We start from the raw sequence: 20,824 nt of genomic DNA, 5'->3' as shown, positions 1-20,824 counted from the left end.
ATCGTCATGGTGATAACTTTCTGATAGCCTATTTGAGGCCATGAAATGCTGATAGCAGATCCATTTCATTGTAAGAGTGCCTTGTTATCTACCTGTGTTTGGACAACCGTGTTTTGTTTTATTTCCTGTAACATTCCGATTCAGCATTGCTATCACCTATACAGTCGCCCAGGAGACAGGCATGTTGGATCCCACACATACACCTGAATTGACAGGGGGTGAATGGGTTATTACACCTAATGTTTTGATGAGGAACTAAAGAGGAATCTGATTAGTTATATTGTACCAGGTAGAAAATAATGATAATGAGTCTAACTGTCTCTGCACAGTGGTTAAATTTCTGTGGGCATTTATTTTATTTCATGGGTACATGAAATCAATTGTTAAAACCTCAACAAATCAGTCAAGTAGAGGCCCCATTGGTCTTTGATAATCACACAAGTCCAGAAACGGCCATTTTTGTTCGGTCTAAGAAACCAAATGATTGCATGATAATCAAATATTAATTTCTGAAATTTCATATAGGACTATTTCAGCTCTTGAAGTAGAAATAATCCAATCATTAACTGATTATCGATTCTAATTCTAACTAGTGACACTATTTTCAGAGGTGTTACATAATCATTCAATACATCAATACTAATGACCTTATATCATAGATAAATCTACTAGAAGTTGTAGAAGGAACCAGGATTTTGGCATGCACTAATTGAATTCTACAAAATACTGATAATTATTTGACCTCATTTCTGATAAGAAGTCGTAATAGATGTGAGTACAAACTAATCAATATTAAGTACTACACATTAATTGTATGGTGTAGGTATAATGACCGTGTCAAGTTTCATTTCTGACTTATTCATTTCCAATTCAATCAACCCAAGAGTCCACTTACTTAATTGATAATTTCATAGCTGCAATGCATCATGAACATGTCAGTAATCTTAGTACATCAGGATCCATCACTAGTCACTAACAATCTGTGTAAGGGAGATTACTCTGGAAGATTTACCTCAGATGGCAGTCTCTGACACATATGTTGTAAATATTGCTGAACTAAAGATTTGTGTGAGGAACAGATTTTGATCATTGACACTGGAAACACAAATGTATCTTCAAATATATTGGATGTGTACATTAACTTTAATAGTATTACACAACTGTAGACTTTGTAAAATAATACATGTTTTACCTTCTCAGTAATAAGAATCCAAGAGTCACCTTGAGGCTACAGTATGCTAGGATAAAGGGATCAAATGTTGGTGACTGTCAATGTATCTTTTTCAAAGGAATAATGCTTATCTGGTTTTCAAAGTCAAAACACAATTGTAGTCTATGTTACATATCCCCCAATAACCTAGCAAGCTAAGTTAATTAATAAATTGAGGAAAAGCTCAACTATAAATTAAGTACATTTTACAGGGGAGATAATATTCAATTACCTCAACTCTAAATATGACATTTAATGGGGAAGACAAAAGACAATTATACAAGGGAGTTAATCCTTAATTGGCCTCAACTATAAATTAAGTACATTATACAGGGGAGATAATATTCAATTACCTTAACTCTAAATATGACATTTAATGGGGCAGACAAAAGACAATTATACAAGGGAGTTAATCCTTAATTGGCCTCAACTATAAATTAAGTACATTATACCGGGGAGATAATATTCAATTACCTTAACTCTAAATATGACATTTAATGGGGCAGACAAAAGACAATTATACATGGGAGTTAATCCTTAATTGGCCCCAACTATAAATTTGACATTATACAGGGGAGATAATCCTAAATTCACTTCAGCTGTAAATAGGACATCATACAGAAACAATTCTTAATTGGCCTATATAAATAGGAAAGTATACATGGGGGGGATAATCCTTAATTGGCCTCTGTTAATAGGGCATTATTAATTGACATTATACAGGGGAGACAATACTTAATAGACCTTAAGAATTGAAATTATACAGTGGGCAGGGGAGACAATCATTGGCTTCAACTATAAATATGAACATTATACAGGGTAGACAATCCGTAATTGACAGGAACTGTTAGGTGAAATAATATTAAAGGGACAATTCAGTCTAAGAGAACATTAGAATTTGTACATATATCAGAAAAAATCCATTTCTAATGGAAATTAGATCAGTCGGTTTTACTGTGATATGCCAGAAAAGTCCATGGTGGTGACATGCGTGTGAAATGCTCAAACTCATTCGCTGTCCACCATTACATATTGTGGTCGAATATCAATTAAAATACTAAACAATGAGGTGGCATTTGTCAATATATTATGTTATATGTTTCATAAATGTAACATGTTGTATAAAAATAACACAAAAATCAATGCAGCCTTTATAATAACAGACAAACAACACATTTCATATATAGTTTTGACACAAAAGGATAGGACAGATACAGGAAGCTACAACAGGTGTATGCATGCATCCATTAAACCATATAAAGCACCTTCTACAGTGTCAATAGTTCTCATAGAAATACTTGTTCAAAACATCAGACTGTTCACATGCAAAGCTTTGTATTTTATCTTTTTTTCTTTGATCCAGTGCTATTGAATCAATAACGTTAATGCAGAATATGACTCATTTTACCAAGTATGAAAATAAGGTAAGCTATCAAGACTGCCAACAAATATACACTTGTATCCACTTTACTGAGATAAGAAATTAGTCAGAATGTCAATAACAAATTAAGATGCAATTTTCTCACATAGCTAGCCATGCAAGATAGAATTGTCCCATGAAAGACAGCTATGTAAGATAAATCTATCTTACATAGCTGTGACGTCACAATTGAAAAACAATGAGATGGCGTCATATCAGGCAAAGTTGACGTCATTTTTCTTCTATTTCGATTGATTTGCCGGATTTCTTTTCCATTTCATTTGTTTAATTTGCATTTCAAACTGTTTAACTAAGATTTCTTGTTTATATTTTTAATATAAACCAAACTTTGATGAGCTCTTTCGAATGGCATTCTTTTTTTTTTTTAAATTGATCAATTATTTAAGAAGTTAAGATTCTGTCACAAAATGGGTGCCTCACCTTTAAGTGTAAAGTAATTCGACAAGCAATATGAGAAAATAACTCTTTCATATGTAAATTATGTAGGATAGAACTATTCCACCCTCGGGTACAGAATTTTGGGTTAGAAACCTCCGCAAGCCTCGGTTCTGACCCAAAATTCTATACCCTCAGGTGGAATAGTTCTATCCTACATATACGTATGAAAGAGTCATATAATCCTGCAGAAGAGGATGACCAAACATAATTATATGGAGGATCTTACATATGCCATTGTAATATGAAATTTAAACTTGTTATCACTTGTTACTTCAAATATTCATAAGTTTAAAGAAGATTAATATAACATAGCTTTGAGTGTAAGATTCTATTTATCACATAACTGAATTTAAGGAAATTGTGTTTTTATATAAGAGAGGTTAAATCAGGTTCAGATGTGACATTTCTATCTATTGAGACAATCGTACGTCTGACTGAATGGGCCAGTTATATAATAAATAAATTTCTAGGCAAAACATCTATGTTCTGATAATTGCAATGACCCTACGTATTTGCTTCAAAAATTTGATCTTCATAAATTATATGTAGGCCAAGGTCATTTGAATGGATAACTTGAAAGCTTTACACAGGAATTTGTTGTTACCTCAATATGGTGAGGTGGGACATAGGGTTACCAAGAGAAGTTATAAACAATTTTTGTTACCCATTATTTCACCCATGTACATTGAGATCATTTTCTGTAGCGAGATTGAATTGGATTGATCATTGGTGACCAGGTAGCTCAATCGGACTAGAGCATCTGTATAGTGAACGGAGCTCCCAGTTCAAAGTTTATTTTTTTCCTCTTCAGTTACTTACAGGTCCTGGTGATTCCATGACTGTAAAACACAGTTGTTATGAATCTCTGAGGACCAAGGAAATTACTTGTAACCATAGTTTGTATTGTAATCTAGTCAGCCATTGGCTTACAGTTTCAGTTTACAGTTTAAATAGGTTCATTGAAAATTATCTTCCCTGTATAACAATTTATTTCAAAGTAGCTTAGTTTAAACTAAGTTATAAACAATTTTTGCAATCCCTGTACTGTATTACAAACTGAGTGCAACCTGATTGAAGTAATTATAGCTGAAAAACTCGTACAACGCCAATCATGTTATTTTAATTTTATATCAATAGATATTTCAAAGATCTGAAGCTACTCTATACATGTCTGACATCATTGCTTGGATTCTGCATCAGTGGTGTTTACCCCACAGGGTTTGTGTATATATACCACCTGCCTCATAAAGAGACTTGTTAATATTAATGAATATAGTGCAGGTAAATTGTTGCCTCTTATGTCGATATCCTTTGTTAATTATTTATGGATATTGATTATTCCAGGGGCATCTGATACTGAAGGCAATTATACCGATAGATATGGAACTTATATATGGGGTCACAGGGCTATGGAGTCGAATTCATGTTCAGTATTGCCAGTTCATTCTTTATATCCAAAGCATGGCCAGTTCATGGGTTTGTATCCATGGCATGGCCAGTTCATACAACAAATCCAAACATGGTATGACCATATTGTTCATAAGGTCAAATCCATACACAATATGAACGGTTCCGAGGTCAAATATATATATTGTCAGTTTATGGGGCCATGTATGTGGTCAGTTCATGGGGCCAAGTATATGGTCGGTTCATGAGGCCAAGTATATGGTCAGTTCATGTGGCAAAGTATACGATCAGTTCAAAGGATCAAATCAAAATGAATAGTTATATGAAACTTGTTTGACCATTTCAAGGGGTGAAACAGAAAAAAAGTGCACTCAAATCTTCAAGTCTGTTGCTTTTACTGGAAAAATAATCTAGAGGTGTAGTTCATGCTAGTTCATGTCTCCAAGCAAATTGTCTGTGAAGTATCATTGTGTCCAGTCCCATCCTGTCTTGCCGTGTCCCGTATGAAGGCAGTGACATTATGTAACATATGTATATTTTAAAATCTTGTTAGGGAGGAAAGATTGGCAATAATGTATGTAAGATGTTTTCATGTTTAAACAATTTCTTTCATGTTTAAACAATTTGCATTAACTGAGACTCTGACTCCAAGGGACAGGCTGATGAGTATGGTGTAAAAAAGGGGCGACGGCCACTTTGGTATTGATATTTCAGAACTCTTTCTTGTGATTGTTAAGGTCCGTGAGCATTTTGTTTTGTTCTCCTCTTTTAAGATTTACTATTATTATAATCCAATACATGTACATATATTAACACATTGTAGTTCCCAAAGAGGCACCTTATTTGAATAATAAGATTACAAAATTTTAACATTATCAAACAGGGCTTTCATTAGCTCCTATTAACAGCCATGGTCATGTAAGGATGTGCCTGGTTGTTAGTGGAGGAAAGCCAGAGAACCTGGAGAAAAACCACCACCCAGCAGTCAGATCACAGTACCTCCCTTATGAGAATTGAACTCGCAACCCAGAGGTGGAGCACTTGTGGTAATATGTCAAGTCATCTTAACCACTCGGCCACTGCAGCCTCCAAATCAAACTAGTTAGGAAATCCATCAAATAACTAAAATGTATGATCAGAAATATCAAAGTAAAACACATTTTAATATCTGCCCAAAAGTTTAGTATGTCTGTAGATCTTTTCATAATTAGCAAAAAAATATCACTTGGAAGTCTGATTTGTGGGTAAATATTTGCTCTTAGATTACTTTAAAAATTAAGCAATTGCTAGACAGTATTTGGTCAATGTCTCATGCGCGAACATGCATGTATACCCATTCTTTGTTCAAAATTGATACAAAATGCAATCATTCAGCAGACAGCTGGTGAAACATAATTCTAAACCAGAATGGAGAACAGCAGTTTTTAGATTAATGAACAAATTCAATGTATTGTACTCCTAATAATGTATAAGGTTTCAATGTATTGTAATGCTAGTTATATAATATTTCCAGTTTCCTGGTAACCAATCAATGTTTAAATGGCCTCAGAGCAAACTAAAAAGAGTACCTGTTTTTATATTAAATTTAAAATATTACTTCCTTCTCATAATAATCAAAACCTTCTATCTTAATTATTTGTAATCAAGTAATTATTTAATCTACATAAAAAAGTCACCTATGAATAATTGTACATTTTTGCTTTTAAGACCACGGTATATAATTTTGCAGTGTAGATTTTACACATACCGTCCAATCTGTTGGCGTGTAGAATACCCCTGCTGTGGCCTCTATAGGTAATCAATGAACAGTATTGTGTCGTTCATGGAGATTTACACACGGGGATGGGGAGAGAAGATTATATAGACCATTGTGTTGACGCATTAACTCAGAATAAGAAACAAAACGTCACATTCAGCATCTGAAGCGACGTCCATTTACCTGAAGGTTTCATACCTTGTTTAATGTTCTTCGTAACTTCAGAGAACATGACATTTTCCTACTGTTTCCTATCACCTGATGATTTCATACTTTGTTACATGTTCATGATGTAACTGGAAAGAAGGACATGTTCTGCAGTTTCCAATTTATTTGTAGAGATACTGTGTAGCGTACAGGTTTGTGAGCTACCTGTAAGGGTGTGTTAATTACCTGATATAAAACAGGTATTGATGAGTGACTGGATTTGGTGCCGTACATGGACACTGTATTATGGATTTAAATGTACCTGCTAAAGCACTACATTTGCTAACACAGACTGTAGTGGATAGTTATAAATATTAGTGCTGATTCAAATATTTCGTCAGGCATCTTCATCTCCTTGTCAACATGATGTCCAATAAGGTGGAACCATTGGAATGTAAGTATTGACTGTGTGCTCCATTATGTAAAGGTCACTTCACCAATGATCACCATAAAATCTGCTTCATTGCAAAATTTTCCTCGGACAATGCCACCAGATATTTGGTGTAATCCGAGTTTTCTTTGTACCTATAAATGTCTGATGTGAGGTCGGAATTTCCTCTGACCTCAAGACTCCCAAATTTTTTATGATATAGCAGATACTCGGGAGAGGACATCACTAAGTTGGGAAAACTTGTGCCCAATCCCTGTTGTCAATAATTTGCGGCAATAAAAATATGTTTAAAATCAGATACTGGTAGAGTGGTAGGTGACTGATGAGTTCCAGTTTCCTCTTTCCACCAAACTTAGACATTTTGACAGATAATTGTCTCCTATAAGACCCGAAATTTCCTTCTTTTTAATATTGTGAATAAATTATTGGTTAACTGATACCAAAACGTAAATCGAGCTTCCATACTGGGTTCCATAGAACCCATGGCAGGTTTCTCAGAACTTCAAAAGCCATGGCATTGTAATAAAAGTTTTAAGAAAAAACCACATGTAATGATTAGCTGAGATAGTGCTGAATTCTGCATGTGAACTTGTTCAATGACTCGTGACATTCAGATAATATGTGCATGCATTTTCATATTTGAAATTTAATTTCCAATGCAAACCATGAAATTTTTTTTTCTCCCTTTTAATAGTGAAACTATGATAAATAATCAATGAGTGTTTGAATGTCTGAGTTTGAGTTAAAGGAATATATAGGTAGCCTGTTTACTGGTAATTCCATTTTACAAGGAATTCCAAAAAAAGAATGAAACTTGTTTTCGATTGGTATTGAAAATAGGTTATATACATGTATAGGGATAATTCCTGCTTGTTATAGGCCAAAATTTTAATTGTCTCGACATATGCCACAGTGGCCGATTTAGTTAAGATCAGTCTAATGAAAATACAGATCACCATTATACACTAAATCATGGAGTGTATAAAATGGTGATCTGTATTTAAATCAGACTGGGTAAGATGTCCCAACATATTACATGTTTTACCACAAACACCCCATCTTTGGGTTTCAAGTTTGAATCCCATGTGGGGGAGTTGCCATGCACTGACTGGAGGTTGGTGGTTTGTCTTCAGGTGCTCTGGTTTTCTTCAAACTCCAAAACCTAGCAGTCCTAAATATCCCTGAATAAAAAACAAAAATAAACAAACAAGTGTAATTATACTGATACCATATTGGACCATTCAGCATCTAGGAGTTGGCTAAAATGGTAAAAAAGAAATTAAAAGTAACTCAACATGATTATGTAAATATGACTGGTTTGAATATAAAAAAGTTATATTAAAAAATAGATCCATTTATTATCTGTTTATAGGTCACAAATGTGATATGTACTATACTGTGCGTTGTTATTTATTAAGATAGATCAATTAAAAAATACCAAATACGGTTGTTATAACGATTGGAATGGAATGCCTGTAGTTAGTAAGTCTCCTGGATTACAATCTTACACCTTGGTCCTGTTTTAATGTCACAGTATCCACATCGTGGGCTTTACATTTGTTTGGTCAGGGATTGAGAAATGTGACAGTCGGGTTATAGTCTAGCTATTTCATTTGTTCTCAGCATGGGTGATCAACAATGATGACACTCTAATGAATTCAAGAATTATATCTATATCAATTCTCTGTTTACTGTACTTTTTTTGCATATACTTTTTTTGCATATACTAGGAAGTCAGAGGCGTAGAATTTCTCTGTTGTATGTTAATTATTAGTACAATTAAATTGATTTTCTGGGATACTTTCAGGAAATTACTGTTACTATAGCGATGACATCGTTTGTCATGTTCAGGTGTATTGATCTACGTGTAATGTGCTGTCACCATTGTTATTTCCCCGACGGCAACCTGATAGATAGGTGATAAGATAGGATTTATAGTAAACTGTATTTTTTAAACAAATATGAACCATTACAGACAAATGTTTAGTATTTGTGTGGGGAGGAGAAACAGCGAAAATAGCAAAAGTGTTTTGGGAGATTTCATCGCTGTAATGCAGAGATGGACCCTCATATTAGCTTAAAGGTTACAATCACAAGTCATAATGGGCCCTGTCAGGGATTGTGGTACAGTGTGTGTACATTAAAATATACCATCTTCCAGAACAACAAACTTTGACCTTAAATGTCCTTTATTTTACAAACAGATTGCTTCAAAAGTCTTTTCCAAATTCCTGGGTTCAAAGTCAAGGACATGTCACACATTTGATCATATACCTTTAATGAAAATATTTTGTTTGAAAAGAGTCAGGAGTGAATGTAAAGGTCAGTTAAAGTCATGTCAATGATAATTGGTACAGTAAAACAGTAATATACAATAATATATAGTAAAACATGTTTATAATGAAAACATAACAACAAATATGTGGTTATAATGTAGTATCAAGGTTTTCTAATAAGATGATTACAATATGTGTAAAACAAACTATGCTTATAACAGAGTAATTTTGTTGGTACCCAGAAGTTTGTTTTAATTGTGTTTAAGTATACATGTTATATACAAATTTTGAAGTTGGCCTCCATTATTTTGAGTTGACTTGTGTGATATGATTTGTGGATATGAATATTTTGAAGTCATGAGTCATGTCTGTATATCATTTAATATCAAAGTTAAAACATGTAATGTTGCATGCACTCGGATAGGTGACCATAACATCCTCTGCTGGTTACATACAAACCTCAAAATATGTCAGTTGTGACTTCTCTCTGTCTTGTCTGACCTAAAGAAACATGGGTATGCAGCATACATTATACATTTCTCTGTAAGGATGTCTAGATATGGTTTGAGGATCAGAGGAAACTTGGACTTATAAAAACACTAGGATACATACAATTGATTAAAACCTTTTTTCTAATTCATTTTGAAAATCGATCATCCTTTCCTATGAGTATGACATTTGTAAAAGATGTGGAGAAAATTGATTTCATATTACATTATACTATCAATTACATATATATTGAAGTTTAATGTATTAGTAGAACTTCTGCCCAATCTTCTTTGTCCAATTTCCAAAGGCAAATTAATTTATGTTTAAATCAATGTATTGGTAATAGATATAAGACTAATTGTTATAAATGGAAAAATTAATATCTGTTATATGTGAACATATTTTATGTATATGATATCTTTAATTTTCATGTCCCTATAACAAACCTATCTTTAATTTTCATGTCCCTACAACAAACCTATCTTTAATTTTCATGTTCCTACAACAAACCTATCTTTAATTTTCATGTTCCTACAACAAACCTGGGAAAACCATAATTTTCATGATTTCAGACATAGGTATCTGGGGTATAAGATTACAGTTTACACATGGTCATAAAAGTTATTGTCATGGCAACTGTAAACAAAGGATAGTCAAGTCATGACAATCACTTCCTGGTAGGTATAATAGACCTGTCAGTAGCTGATAGGTCGATACATTTCGATTTGGTGCACACCTGAGAAGTAGTCACTTAAGGCTGATTTCTACAGTCCTCTTATCAGCTGGTAGGAATAATAGCTCCTTTCTAAAAATATTTGGTCAAATAATGGCGGTTATCTATTCCATCAACTCTTAAGCGACTTTTAAGTCTACTATTCATCTGTAATAGGAGGGTGAGTAGTGTGCCGCTAGCGGGATCAAACCCTCAGGGCTTACTGGTCTGCCAGTCTGAACTAAAGGGAAACCCCTCCCAATGCAAATCTGGAAGGTTACTCACAATATGTACAGTATTCACATGAAATCTGCTACAAACAACTATGACAGAATGACTGAAGTGCTGAGCTCAACTTGATTTGCATTCTTCTAAGAAGAGAAGTCTTCTCATAAGATCTTCCAGCCTATAGACGGAAGAGCTTCCAGAAGTAGAAGAGCTACAATCAAGTGAACAGTAGTTATATTCTGGAAGTAGAAGAGGGCAAATTCAAACTCATGACCCTCCAAACATCAGCCGGATGCTCTAACCATTTGAGCTACCTGTCCACTGGCGATCGACCTGATCCAGAATAGTTACAATGAGTACCCATCCCTTATAAGTAATACCCCCCTAGAGGTATCATATACAGACCATTTTACATTATTGATGATCATTGCATATCGATAATTGGAGCAATTGGAAATAAAGACACACTTCTGATGTACTAGTGTAGCAGGTTTTATTTGTACATAGTGATATGGTTGCCTTTTAGCTTCACTTTTAGAGCAACGGACCAGTAAGTGTGAGGGCGCAGAGTTTGGCTCGGCTGACAGACAATTCTTCCACCATGTTACACTAGGAATATAGATATTGTTTTGTCTGAACAAATGTCTTTGTTAACTAAATATTGTCATTGGCGGGCTTTTCACCAGTAATCAATTAATGTCAGGTCTCTAACCCTTTTAGATCTTGGTAAAAAGTAGTTTAAAGATAAACGTTTTTTTTGCCCTTGAATGGCTGTCAAGGTCATTCATATGAAGAAACTTAAAAGCCCATTATTTCAGGATGACACAGACCCAACATCAGAACTCTTGACTTTCAAGAACTTGACAAGAAATCGTTTAAAGGTTTTAGGTGTTTTGGACCCTGTTATCTTGAAAGACGGTCAAGGTCATTCGTATTAACAAACTTGGTAGCCATTGATATCAGCATGCTACAGGTCTCTAGCTAGGCCTTTTAGAACTTCACAAAAAGTCATTTTAAGATCTTGGTCTTTTTGGTCCCTATGACCAATGAAAGTCAAAGTACATTATATTAACAAACTTGGTAGCCCTCTATCTCAGCATACCATAGCTCCAGCATTAGGTCTCCAGTCATTTCAGAACTTCACAAGAAGTTATTTTTAAGATTTTACAAGAGGCCAAGATTGAATTTAGAGATGTTACAATGGTACCCTTATATAGGATCCGTGTGCGCCATAGCATTACAATTAACCACTAGAAACTTTGGGGAATAGTTCTTTCCTTGAGTTGAGGAGATGTACCCAAGTGAATACTGTAGCCACAGCATACCTCCCTAGCCAACCTCTGTGCTTGAGAGAACTTCACTTGCCTAATCGGTTGAGCATTGAACTACAGTCAGGGATTTCCTAGATGCAGGTTTTCTGCATCTCTGATGCACAAAAATGCCGAGGGACTCCTAAAATGAAATAATGGGAGTCATTGGGACTCAATGTGGAATGAATCAAAAAAAAAAATAAAAAATTACAGGTCAATTACATGAAGTAGAATCAATCATTGTCTATTTTTTCAAAATCATACACAGTTATTACAGTACAGGATATATTTTCTGATACAGCATAGAAAGTTTTATAAGATCTACAATAAATTAAAAAAAAAAAAAAAAAAAAAAGACTGTGTTTTTATTAGAGACTCGCAAACTTCAAGCCTAGGAGACCCTGGGACTACCAAAGTTAAAACCAGAGGGAAATCCCTGTACAGTAAGTCAAAGGTCCTGAGTTTAACCATTATCAGAGGCAATAAATTATGTTACATAAATAAAGCAAATTTTCAGAAACATTGTTTGAATTGACAAATGGTTGATCTTAAACATGTACCGGTATGATAACTTGTTACGATTGATTGATTCAGCATGTAAAAGACCTTTGAGTATGTCAATCGTGCTAGTAAAAGTGACCTTGGCTTTAAGATGCATGACCATGAAAGCTTTAAAGCTATAAATTATTGTGTTTTTTTTTTACTTTGTCACTGTCATAAAATTAGCAATGAAAAGTCTAAAACATATGTTAAAGCCATGATAATGATAGACTGTACATGTTGATGTGTGTGTATACACACTTACATTAAATACACTCACTGATTCTCAGCACAGTCATCCTGATCACATTCAAAATAAATAAATTTATTGCCTGAGGTATATAAACAATTTTAGTTTCAAAATTTTGATGGCAATATACATTTGTCATAGATAATTATTACACATTTTCTTTCCAATTAAATATTTTTGAAAATATTGACTTGCTGGAGTTTTGAAGTATTTTTATTGAATCAAGCTGACAAATCTTCAGCACTGTAGAGACTGTAGGTGAACTTCATACCTGTAGACTTGACGAGAATCACCTGTATTCTCTGTTTATCTCCAGAAAACTGTTTACCTCAAATTGAGTCACTCACCTAGTTCAGGATTTCTTTTGTGACAATGAGATTTTAAGGAATGACAGAAGACGTGTTAGTAAGTTAATTCATTGTGATTCTATGGTGGATTGATCAGGTATAACCTTGATGAGCATCTCTACTGTGGACAAATATTGAACCCGTCGTATTTCCTTCTTTGTTCAGAGGAATTTTACATGTGTTTGATCAGAATGTTTAGTACTCATTTGTTCTATACCTGTGGATTATGTTCAGGATACCAGGGTGCATGTATATAGTGTGTGAGGTCACTTAATTTACAAACAACTGACAAACGACATAGGTGACCATGAGTCTACAGATTGACTTAGACTGAAATACTGATATGGGAGCTACACAATACTGACATGTAACCATTGCTAACATAAATAGATTTATTAATTGTTAAGGATCTATCTTACTAAGTTATCTCCTCCTTATTGGTATCTCTGATACTAGGTTATCTCCCTCTAGTTAGCATCAATGTTACTATAGATATCCCCTTCTTGTTTTCATCTCTAACACTAGATTATCCATTTGTTAACATCTTGGACACTTGATTATCTCCCCTTTGCTAACAATTCTCTGTAGAAGTACATCTAGTTTGTGACTTTGGGTGAATAGTTCATATAATCAGAAATATCAGATAAATCATAATTACTTCTGCACTTTAGTTAAAATAAAAAAAGATGGTAGTGTGAATTGGATTAAATTATAACTGTTAGCTTTTTAACTGTTCGTGGTAAGACATACATAAAAATGATAGTTGCTGCTTATAGTGTAGGTCCCTGGTAGGATACAGTGATTGGGCATAAACATAAAGTATACATAAGTTAATAAAACAGATGTGTTTACAGAGCTGTCACATTAGACACCGACCATTCGGTTTAGTATTGATAAAGTTATACACAGTAACCTATAATTATAACCTCAATTTACATTGTATATTATACACGAAGTGGTTACTCTGACTTTGTATATATCTTACCATAATAACTAAACATAGACTGGAGTTTCCCGATTCTTATTATAAACTCAGAACTCTGAAAATTGCTGTGATTTGCATTGAAAATATTCATTTAGAAGATACTTACATGCTTATACATATTCCATATTGAATATATTTTGCATATCAATTAGTGAACAAGTCCGAGTCCGATCTAGTGTCTCAGGCTGTTAAGTGTTTATAATGCTGATGTAACTAGCTGTTACATGTAGTACGCTTCTCATATCTGTAATCTTAAGTTAATCTGATGTCACAGAGGATTCACTGGAACAGTTGACATGTTACACAACATCTAAATGTATGCTGAAAAGTGTACTTTCCAAAGCTTCAATCACTTGTGTGTGTTTACGTTTCTTGGAATACTATTGAATCAGGAAACTCAGGAAGAGGACTGGTGTATTAACATATGCTATTACTGTTATAGGAACTGAATCATAATGATACACATGTTTTAACTGTTTTAAACAAATGCAGTTGCATGTGTATTTATGAATAATCCAAGTAATTAGGATGTGGCCTTGTTGACCTCAAATTAATTAACATATGACCTATTGACCTCCCAAGTTTTATATATCTGTGTATATAAAAGAGAACAGCATGCCTCATTCAAAGCAACGGAAACTTGAACAGGAAAAAGCAACAAGGGAAAAACTGCTTAGTGATAAGGAGAGGAAAGCTTCTTCAGAGGTGGTTAAAACTCGCTTCAAAATGGACGAAAAAGATGAGGAGGAAAAGAGGAGTAAAGATGAAAATGATGGAGTATTTGTGTCTGATGAAAAGTATGGTAGGTTAACTAGACTGAGGAAAAGGAATATTGTGGTAAAATAAATACTAAACTCTAAAAAAATTATATTTCTTGGTCTAAGTACAGTTTAGTGTGATTTAAGTTTTTTTGTGTGTGGAATAGCCATAAAAGGAGAACAAGTTTGACAGATGCTGAAACTATAATTACCAGACAACATATATTGTATTTAGTCTGTTCTGCGTATTTGTGGTGCAGCTGTCGGTAGATTACAGGACAACAAGTGTTTGTTTATGGGGTAGGTAATATATATGGTATATTAACTCTACATGTAACAGAACATATAGCTTTGCATTACACCACACCCATTAGCTGTTTAAAGTTATCAGAAATTATTTGCGAGTTGTGGTTATGATAGTGGATCACCTCCATATCAGTCCTTGTGACCTTTAGTGTTAATGGACCTTTCATTGCTGATGATGATTATAAAAGTGCCACACATGAAATACATGTGTGAAACGCATGATTTTCATGCGAAAATTTAATGTGTGGATGATAATGATGAGGATATTATCTTTGTGAGATTATGTGCCATATTCCAAAAGTAGGTCGCTGTGATATGCCTTTACTTGATACTAGTCTTTATCTTTGTGAGATTATGTGCCATATTCCAAAAGTAGGTCGCTGTGATATGCCTTTACTTGATACTAGTCTTTATTTTGTGAGATTATGTGCCATATTCCAAAAGTAGGTCGTTGTGAGCCTATTATTGATACTAGCCTTTATCTTTGTGAGACTATGTGCCATATTCCAAAAGTAGGTCGCTGTGATATGCCTTTACTTGATACTAGTCTTTATCTTTGTGAGATTATGTGCCATATTCCAAAAGTAGGTCGCTGTGATATGCCTTTACTTGATACTAGTCTTTATCTTTGTGAGATTATGTGCCATATTCCAAAAGTAGGTCGCTGTGATATGCCTTTACTTGATACTAGTCTTTATCTTTGTGAGATTATGTGCCATATTCCAAAAGTAGGTCGCTGTGATATGCCTTTACTTGATACTAGTCTTTATCTTTGTGAGATTATGTGCCATATTCCAAAAGTAGGTCGCTGTGATATGCCTTTACTTGATACTAGTCTTTATCTTTGTGAGATTATGTGCCATATTCCAAAAGTAGGTCACTGTGATATATATGCCTTTGACATACACAAAGTAAAAAAGCTTACTCAGGCTCTAACTACTTGACCTTCACATTAGGGTAATGTGAATTGCATAATAAAATTGACGTGGAAATGTTGTTGGGAATGAAAACGTGAAATTAATTCACCACAACGATAAGTTGGTATTTTTGGTATACAGTATGAGGTGCGAGAGGTTTCTCTTAGGTACCTCATCTCCCAATATCACAAGTAACTGTAAGCCTAATACCAGGAGAATATGTCCCCAGCTTGTAGACATCAGATTACAAACATTGACTCTTAGTCTGGTATTTCAGTGACCATCAAGCTTAAATCAAAACTCAGAGATCATCATGTTTGATTTACTAGCATGACAATTCAAGATGGTGTAAGAGGGAAGAACCCAGGGTCCCAACCCTAAGCATCCCACTAATTTGCTGGGCAATAAAATTAATTTGAAACCTGAAAAATGAATCAAGATGGCCACCATCAGAGGTCTTACATTTTGATCAAAATTTAATTTTCTTGTTGCCAATGTCTTACAGGTAGTCTAATTGTGTTTTAGTTACAGGTATAAATTCTTCCAGACATTGAATTTTAGCCAATTTCAATTTTGTTTCAGGTACTCCGCTTACCTATGATCCAACTTTTAATGGACCAATCAAGAAAAGGTAATTATTTTATATTCATGTGAAGTACATTTAGAAAGTTGTTATCTGTAAAGTGATTTCATACATTTTAAGTGGATTCTATAAATAGACATTAAGTATGGATATAAATATTGTCATGACTCAACAACAGCTAATTAAGGCAGCTATGATGTAAGATTAATCTAAAATCAACCTGTATGAATAGATATAACTAACCCACTATATTTAATTACTGGGTTAGCCTACTTTATACATGGATGCTCTGTATGATTTAGAATATACAACTAGAAGTCCAGATATAAAGAGAAATGTGTATTTATTTCTAATACTTAATGACAGATCCTGTTACAGAAATACATTCTGTGTATTGCAGATCCTGTACAGATATCATATGCTGTCTTCTGTTCATCATATTCATCGCCGGTTTTGCTGGAGTGTCTTATTTAGGTATAGTATAATGACACTAATAGTATTTGTAATAGTGTATATCTATTCAGTTTTATAGTGCTGCCTCAATGAAATATCACCACATTCAGGGCCTAGAATTCTATTCTGTAGTGCACTATGGGACCGATATAAGTCCTGATTCCATTCCAAAATTAATAGGCAAACTTTCCAACGGATATTTTAAATGAGCAGTTTATGTGCAGATATGAAATAATAAAGCATGAGAAAAGAATCTTGACCTGCTAACAGGTCACTAAATTGCTATAGTAAAGTGTTGACATTACATCCACAGCATTTGCCAATGGAAACCCCTACCTGCTGCTCTATCCTGTAGATTCTGACGGAGACTTGTGTGGATATGGCAAAAACAAGTAAGTTCAATATAACTGTCAACACTGGTAAGGTCAACACTGGTATGGTCACAGTAACTGTCAAACACAGGTAAGGTCACTGTAACTACAAGTAAGGTCACAGTAACTGTCAAACACAAGTAAGGTCACAGTAACTACATGTAAGGTCAAGGTAACTGTCAAACACGAGAAAGATCACAGTTACTGTCAAACACAAGAAAGATCACAGTAACTGTCAAACACAAGTAAGGTCGCAGTACCTACAAGTAAGGTCCAGGTAACAGTCAAACACAAGTAAGGTCACAGTACCTACAAGTATGGTCCAGGTAACAGTCAAACACAAGTAAGGTCACAGTACCTACAAGTAAGGTCAAGGTAACAGTCAAACACAAGTAAGGTCACAGTAACTACATGTAAGGTCCAGGTAACAGTCAAACACAAGTAAGGTCACAGTAACTACAAGTAAGGTCAAGGTAACTGTCAAACACAAGTAAGGTCACAGTACGTACAAGTAAGGTCCAGGTAACAGTCAAACACAAGTAAGGTCACAGTAACTACATGTAAGGTCAAGGTAACTATCAAACACGAGAAAGATCACGGTTACTGTCAAACACAAGAAAGATCACAGTAACTGTCAAACACAAGTAAGGTCACAGTACCTACAAGTAATGTCCAGGTAACAGTCAAACACAAGTAAGGTCACAGTACCTACAAGTAAGGTCCAGGTAACAGTCAAACACAAGTAAGGTCACAGTACCTACAAGTAAGGTCCAGGTAACAGTCAAACACAAGTAAGGTCACAGTACCTACAAGTAAGGTCCAGGTAACAGTCAAACACAAGTAAGGTCACAGTACCTACAAGTAAGGTCCAGGTAACAGTCAAACACAAGTAAGGTCACAGTACCTACAAGTAAGGTCCAGGTAACAGTCAAACACAAGTAAGGTCACAGTACCTACAAGTAATGTCCAGGTAACAGTCAAACACAAGTAAGGTCACAGTAACTACATGTAAGGTCAAGGTAACTGTCAAACACGAGAAAGATCACAATTACTGTCAAACACAAGTAAGGTCACAGTACCTACAAGTAATGTCAAGGTAACTGTCAAACACAAGTAAGGTCACAGTAACTACATGTAAGGTCAAGGTAACTATCAAACACGAGAAAGATCACAGATACTGTCAAATACAAGTAAGGTCACAGTTACTGTCAAACACAAGAAAGATCACAGTAACTGTCAAACACAAGAAAGATCACAGTAACTGTCAAACACAAGTAAGTTTAGAGTAACTGTCAAACACAAGTAGGTCTAGGATCACTGTTATTGTCAAAAGTCATCTATGTTTGAAAAGGTATCAAAAGTGTTACCAAAACTGTATTACTTTCAATGTTGGTGGAAATCATGTACTGTTCATTGAATTTTACTGATTTGTGACTATATGTTTTCTGTCTCCAGGGGTAAAGACTACCTGTTCTTCTTTGACCTTGTGCAGTGTGGAAGGATGGGGGTAGGGATATTTGTATCGGGATGTCCCACTCCTCAAGTGAGTATTACCTGATTCATTTTTAAAGGATCTTAAATGAGTGTTCATTTCATATATATAATCTTATTAATGATAATATAGGTCTTGAATATTTTCATTCTTACATATCTTAATTGTTGAGCAAAAATTCAAACGTTAAAAAATCTCAGATGACACAAACACAAAATTAATATGTACTTTTTATCACATAAATACAATATTCAGGGGATTCTGCTTATTTGCATAGGGCATTTTTCAGAAGAAAAATATGCGAATAACCGGATTATTCAAATAGGCAAAGATGGCATTTATATTTTGGACTATATTTCAAAGTGTTTTATCATTAAAACACATTATAGAACATCCAGGGGAGACAGACATTTTGTCTCCCCATCCTCTTATCATGTTGTCACATCATTATTCCCTGACATCCTGATGGTCTTCCTGCCTGGCAGCCAATGAAAAGTTCATAGGGTCAAATAACACTAATGATATACCAGGTATGTAAAAATGGGTGACTTAGACGTCACTTGATGTCAGGCAGATTATGTGATGTCTATTGTTTACCTTTTACAGTTATTTTTTTGTCTGCCACAGTGAATTATCCTTTGTAACAATGTATACATTTAAATTTCTTCTAAATAAAGAAGAGGCCAAAAGTCCTGATATATTGTGTAGCATGTTGGATTGCACGAAGAGCTACCAATATATAGGAAAAGACCTAATTTCATGGTAAAAATTGAAGAAAAGGAGACTAAAAATGGAATGACCTTGATCCATTCTCAAGGTTTTATGAGTTAATTTTTGATCTAATAACTACAAGTATGGTACTCTTTGGTGTTTTACAGTTTTGGCATCAAATTGTAATCCTGATATCATTAAAGGAGACAGTAACATGCTTATGGATGAAATAACTAGGTGTAAATTCATTTTTTGAAGGTGCATGTACCAGTTTGGCCAGATAAATCTGTGCTTATATTAACCATATTCTAATTGTTTTGTTTAGGTGTGTGTACCAGCTTGTCCCGATACAAACTATGCCTATATTACTGATGCTGCTACGAGTGCTGATCTTCAGTTCTGTAAATCCGGATATGACACCTCAGTAAGTATTTTATGTTAATTTTCACAAGGAAATGATGAAACACTGGTTTAAACATGTCTAAGTCAGATGAGCATGTAGGAGTTGTAACTATTTAGAGACTTAATTGTACATGTATATGTTCATCTCACTAGCTGGTAAAGATTTTAAGGTGGCACTTCCAGGTCATATGCTTATATCTATCTGTTCATCCATTTGACTCTCTGTCTCTCATTCATTCATAAATTCATTTATTCAAATTATAAATTTCCTATTTCCATATAATCTCTTAGTTATATTTTCAAGATATGTAGCATACAGAATAATTATAACAGCTATGGTGGCCAAAATTCAAGTATTGTCAGTTTTCCTGACATTCATCTCATTATTTTCTAATGATCTCTAATGATCTAAATTATCTTGAAGAAAAATGCATTTTAGTCCTATGGTGAAAAAATGTGCTTTTTGTTTGTTTCAGCTCACAAAGCAAGCCTTGGTGGAGGGTGATCAATGTCCAGCCTACTTTCTGGAGAGTTCTCCTCGTAAGTTCAGGCCACACACTCCCTTAAATGGAATCTATATACAAAATTTAGGACACATACTCCCTTAAATAGAATCTATATAGAAAGTTTAGGACACATACTCCCTTAAATAGAATCTATATAGAAAGTTTAGGACACACTCCCTTAAATAGAATCTATATACAAAGTTTAGGACACATACTCTCTTAAATAGAATATGTATACTAAGTTTAAGACATGTACTCTCTAAATAGAATCTATATACAAAGTTTAGGCCATACAGAATTCAGGCCACATACTCCCTTAAATAGAATCTACAGAGGAT

At 34.4% G+C, this 20,824-nt stretch overlaps 1 protein-coding gene across 5 annotated transcripts in view; it reads left to right on the top strand.

Annotated features, from left to right (window-relative positions):
• LOC138320851 (choline transporter-like protein 2) overlaps positions 1–20,824 on the top strand; it is a 51,837-nt gene that overhangs the window by 6,187 nt on the left and 24,826 nt on the right. For 2 of the 5 annotated variants that reach the window (XM_069264117.1, XM_069264118.1), the window contains exons 2-7: positions 16,551–16,599; positions 16,952–17,025; positions 17,318–17,396; positions 18,831–18,918; positions 19,904–20,002; positions 20,457–20,520. In XM_069264117.1, the coding sequence (XP_069120218.1) occupies positions 16,551–16,599; positions 16,952–17,025; positions 17,318–17,396; positions 18,831–18,918; positions 19,904–20,002; positions 20,457–20,520 (453 nt within the window). Of the gene's footprint in view, positions 1–6,320; positions 6,854–12,941; positions 13,061–14,363; positions 14,790–16,550; positions 16,600–16,951; positions 17,026–17,317; positions 17,397–18,830; positions 18,919–19,903; positions 20,003–20,456; positions 20,521–20,824 lie in introns of those variants that run through there. The other 3 variants (XM_069264119.1, XM_069264120.1, XM_069264116.1) reach the window with 3 other exon arrangements.

Source organism: Argopecten irradians, chromosome 4 (genome assembly GCF_041381155.1).
Source record: "Argopecten irradians isolate NY chromosome 4, Ai_NY, whole genome shotgun sequence".
Taxonomy (NCBI): Eukaryota; Metazoa; Mollusca; class Bivalvia; order Pectinida; family Pectinidae; genus Argopecten; species Argopecten irradians.
The sequence above is the reverse complement of the archived record's forward strand: the minus strand, read 5'-3'. Positions and strand labels throughout refer to the sequence as shown.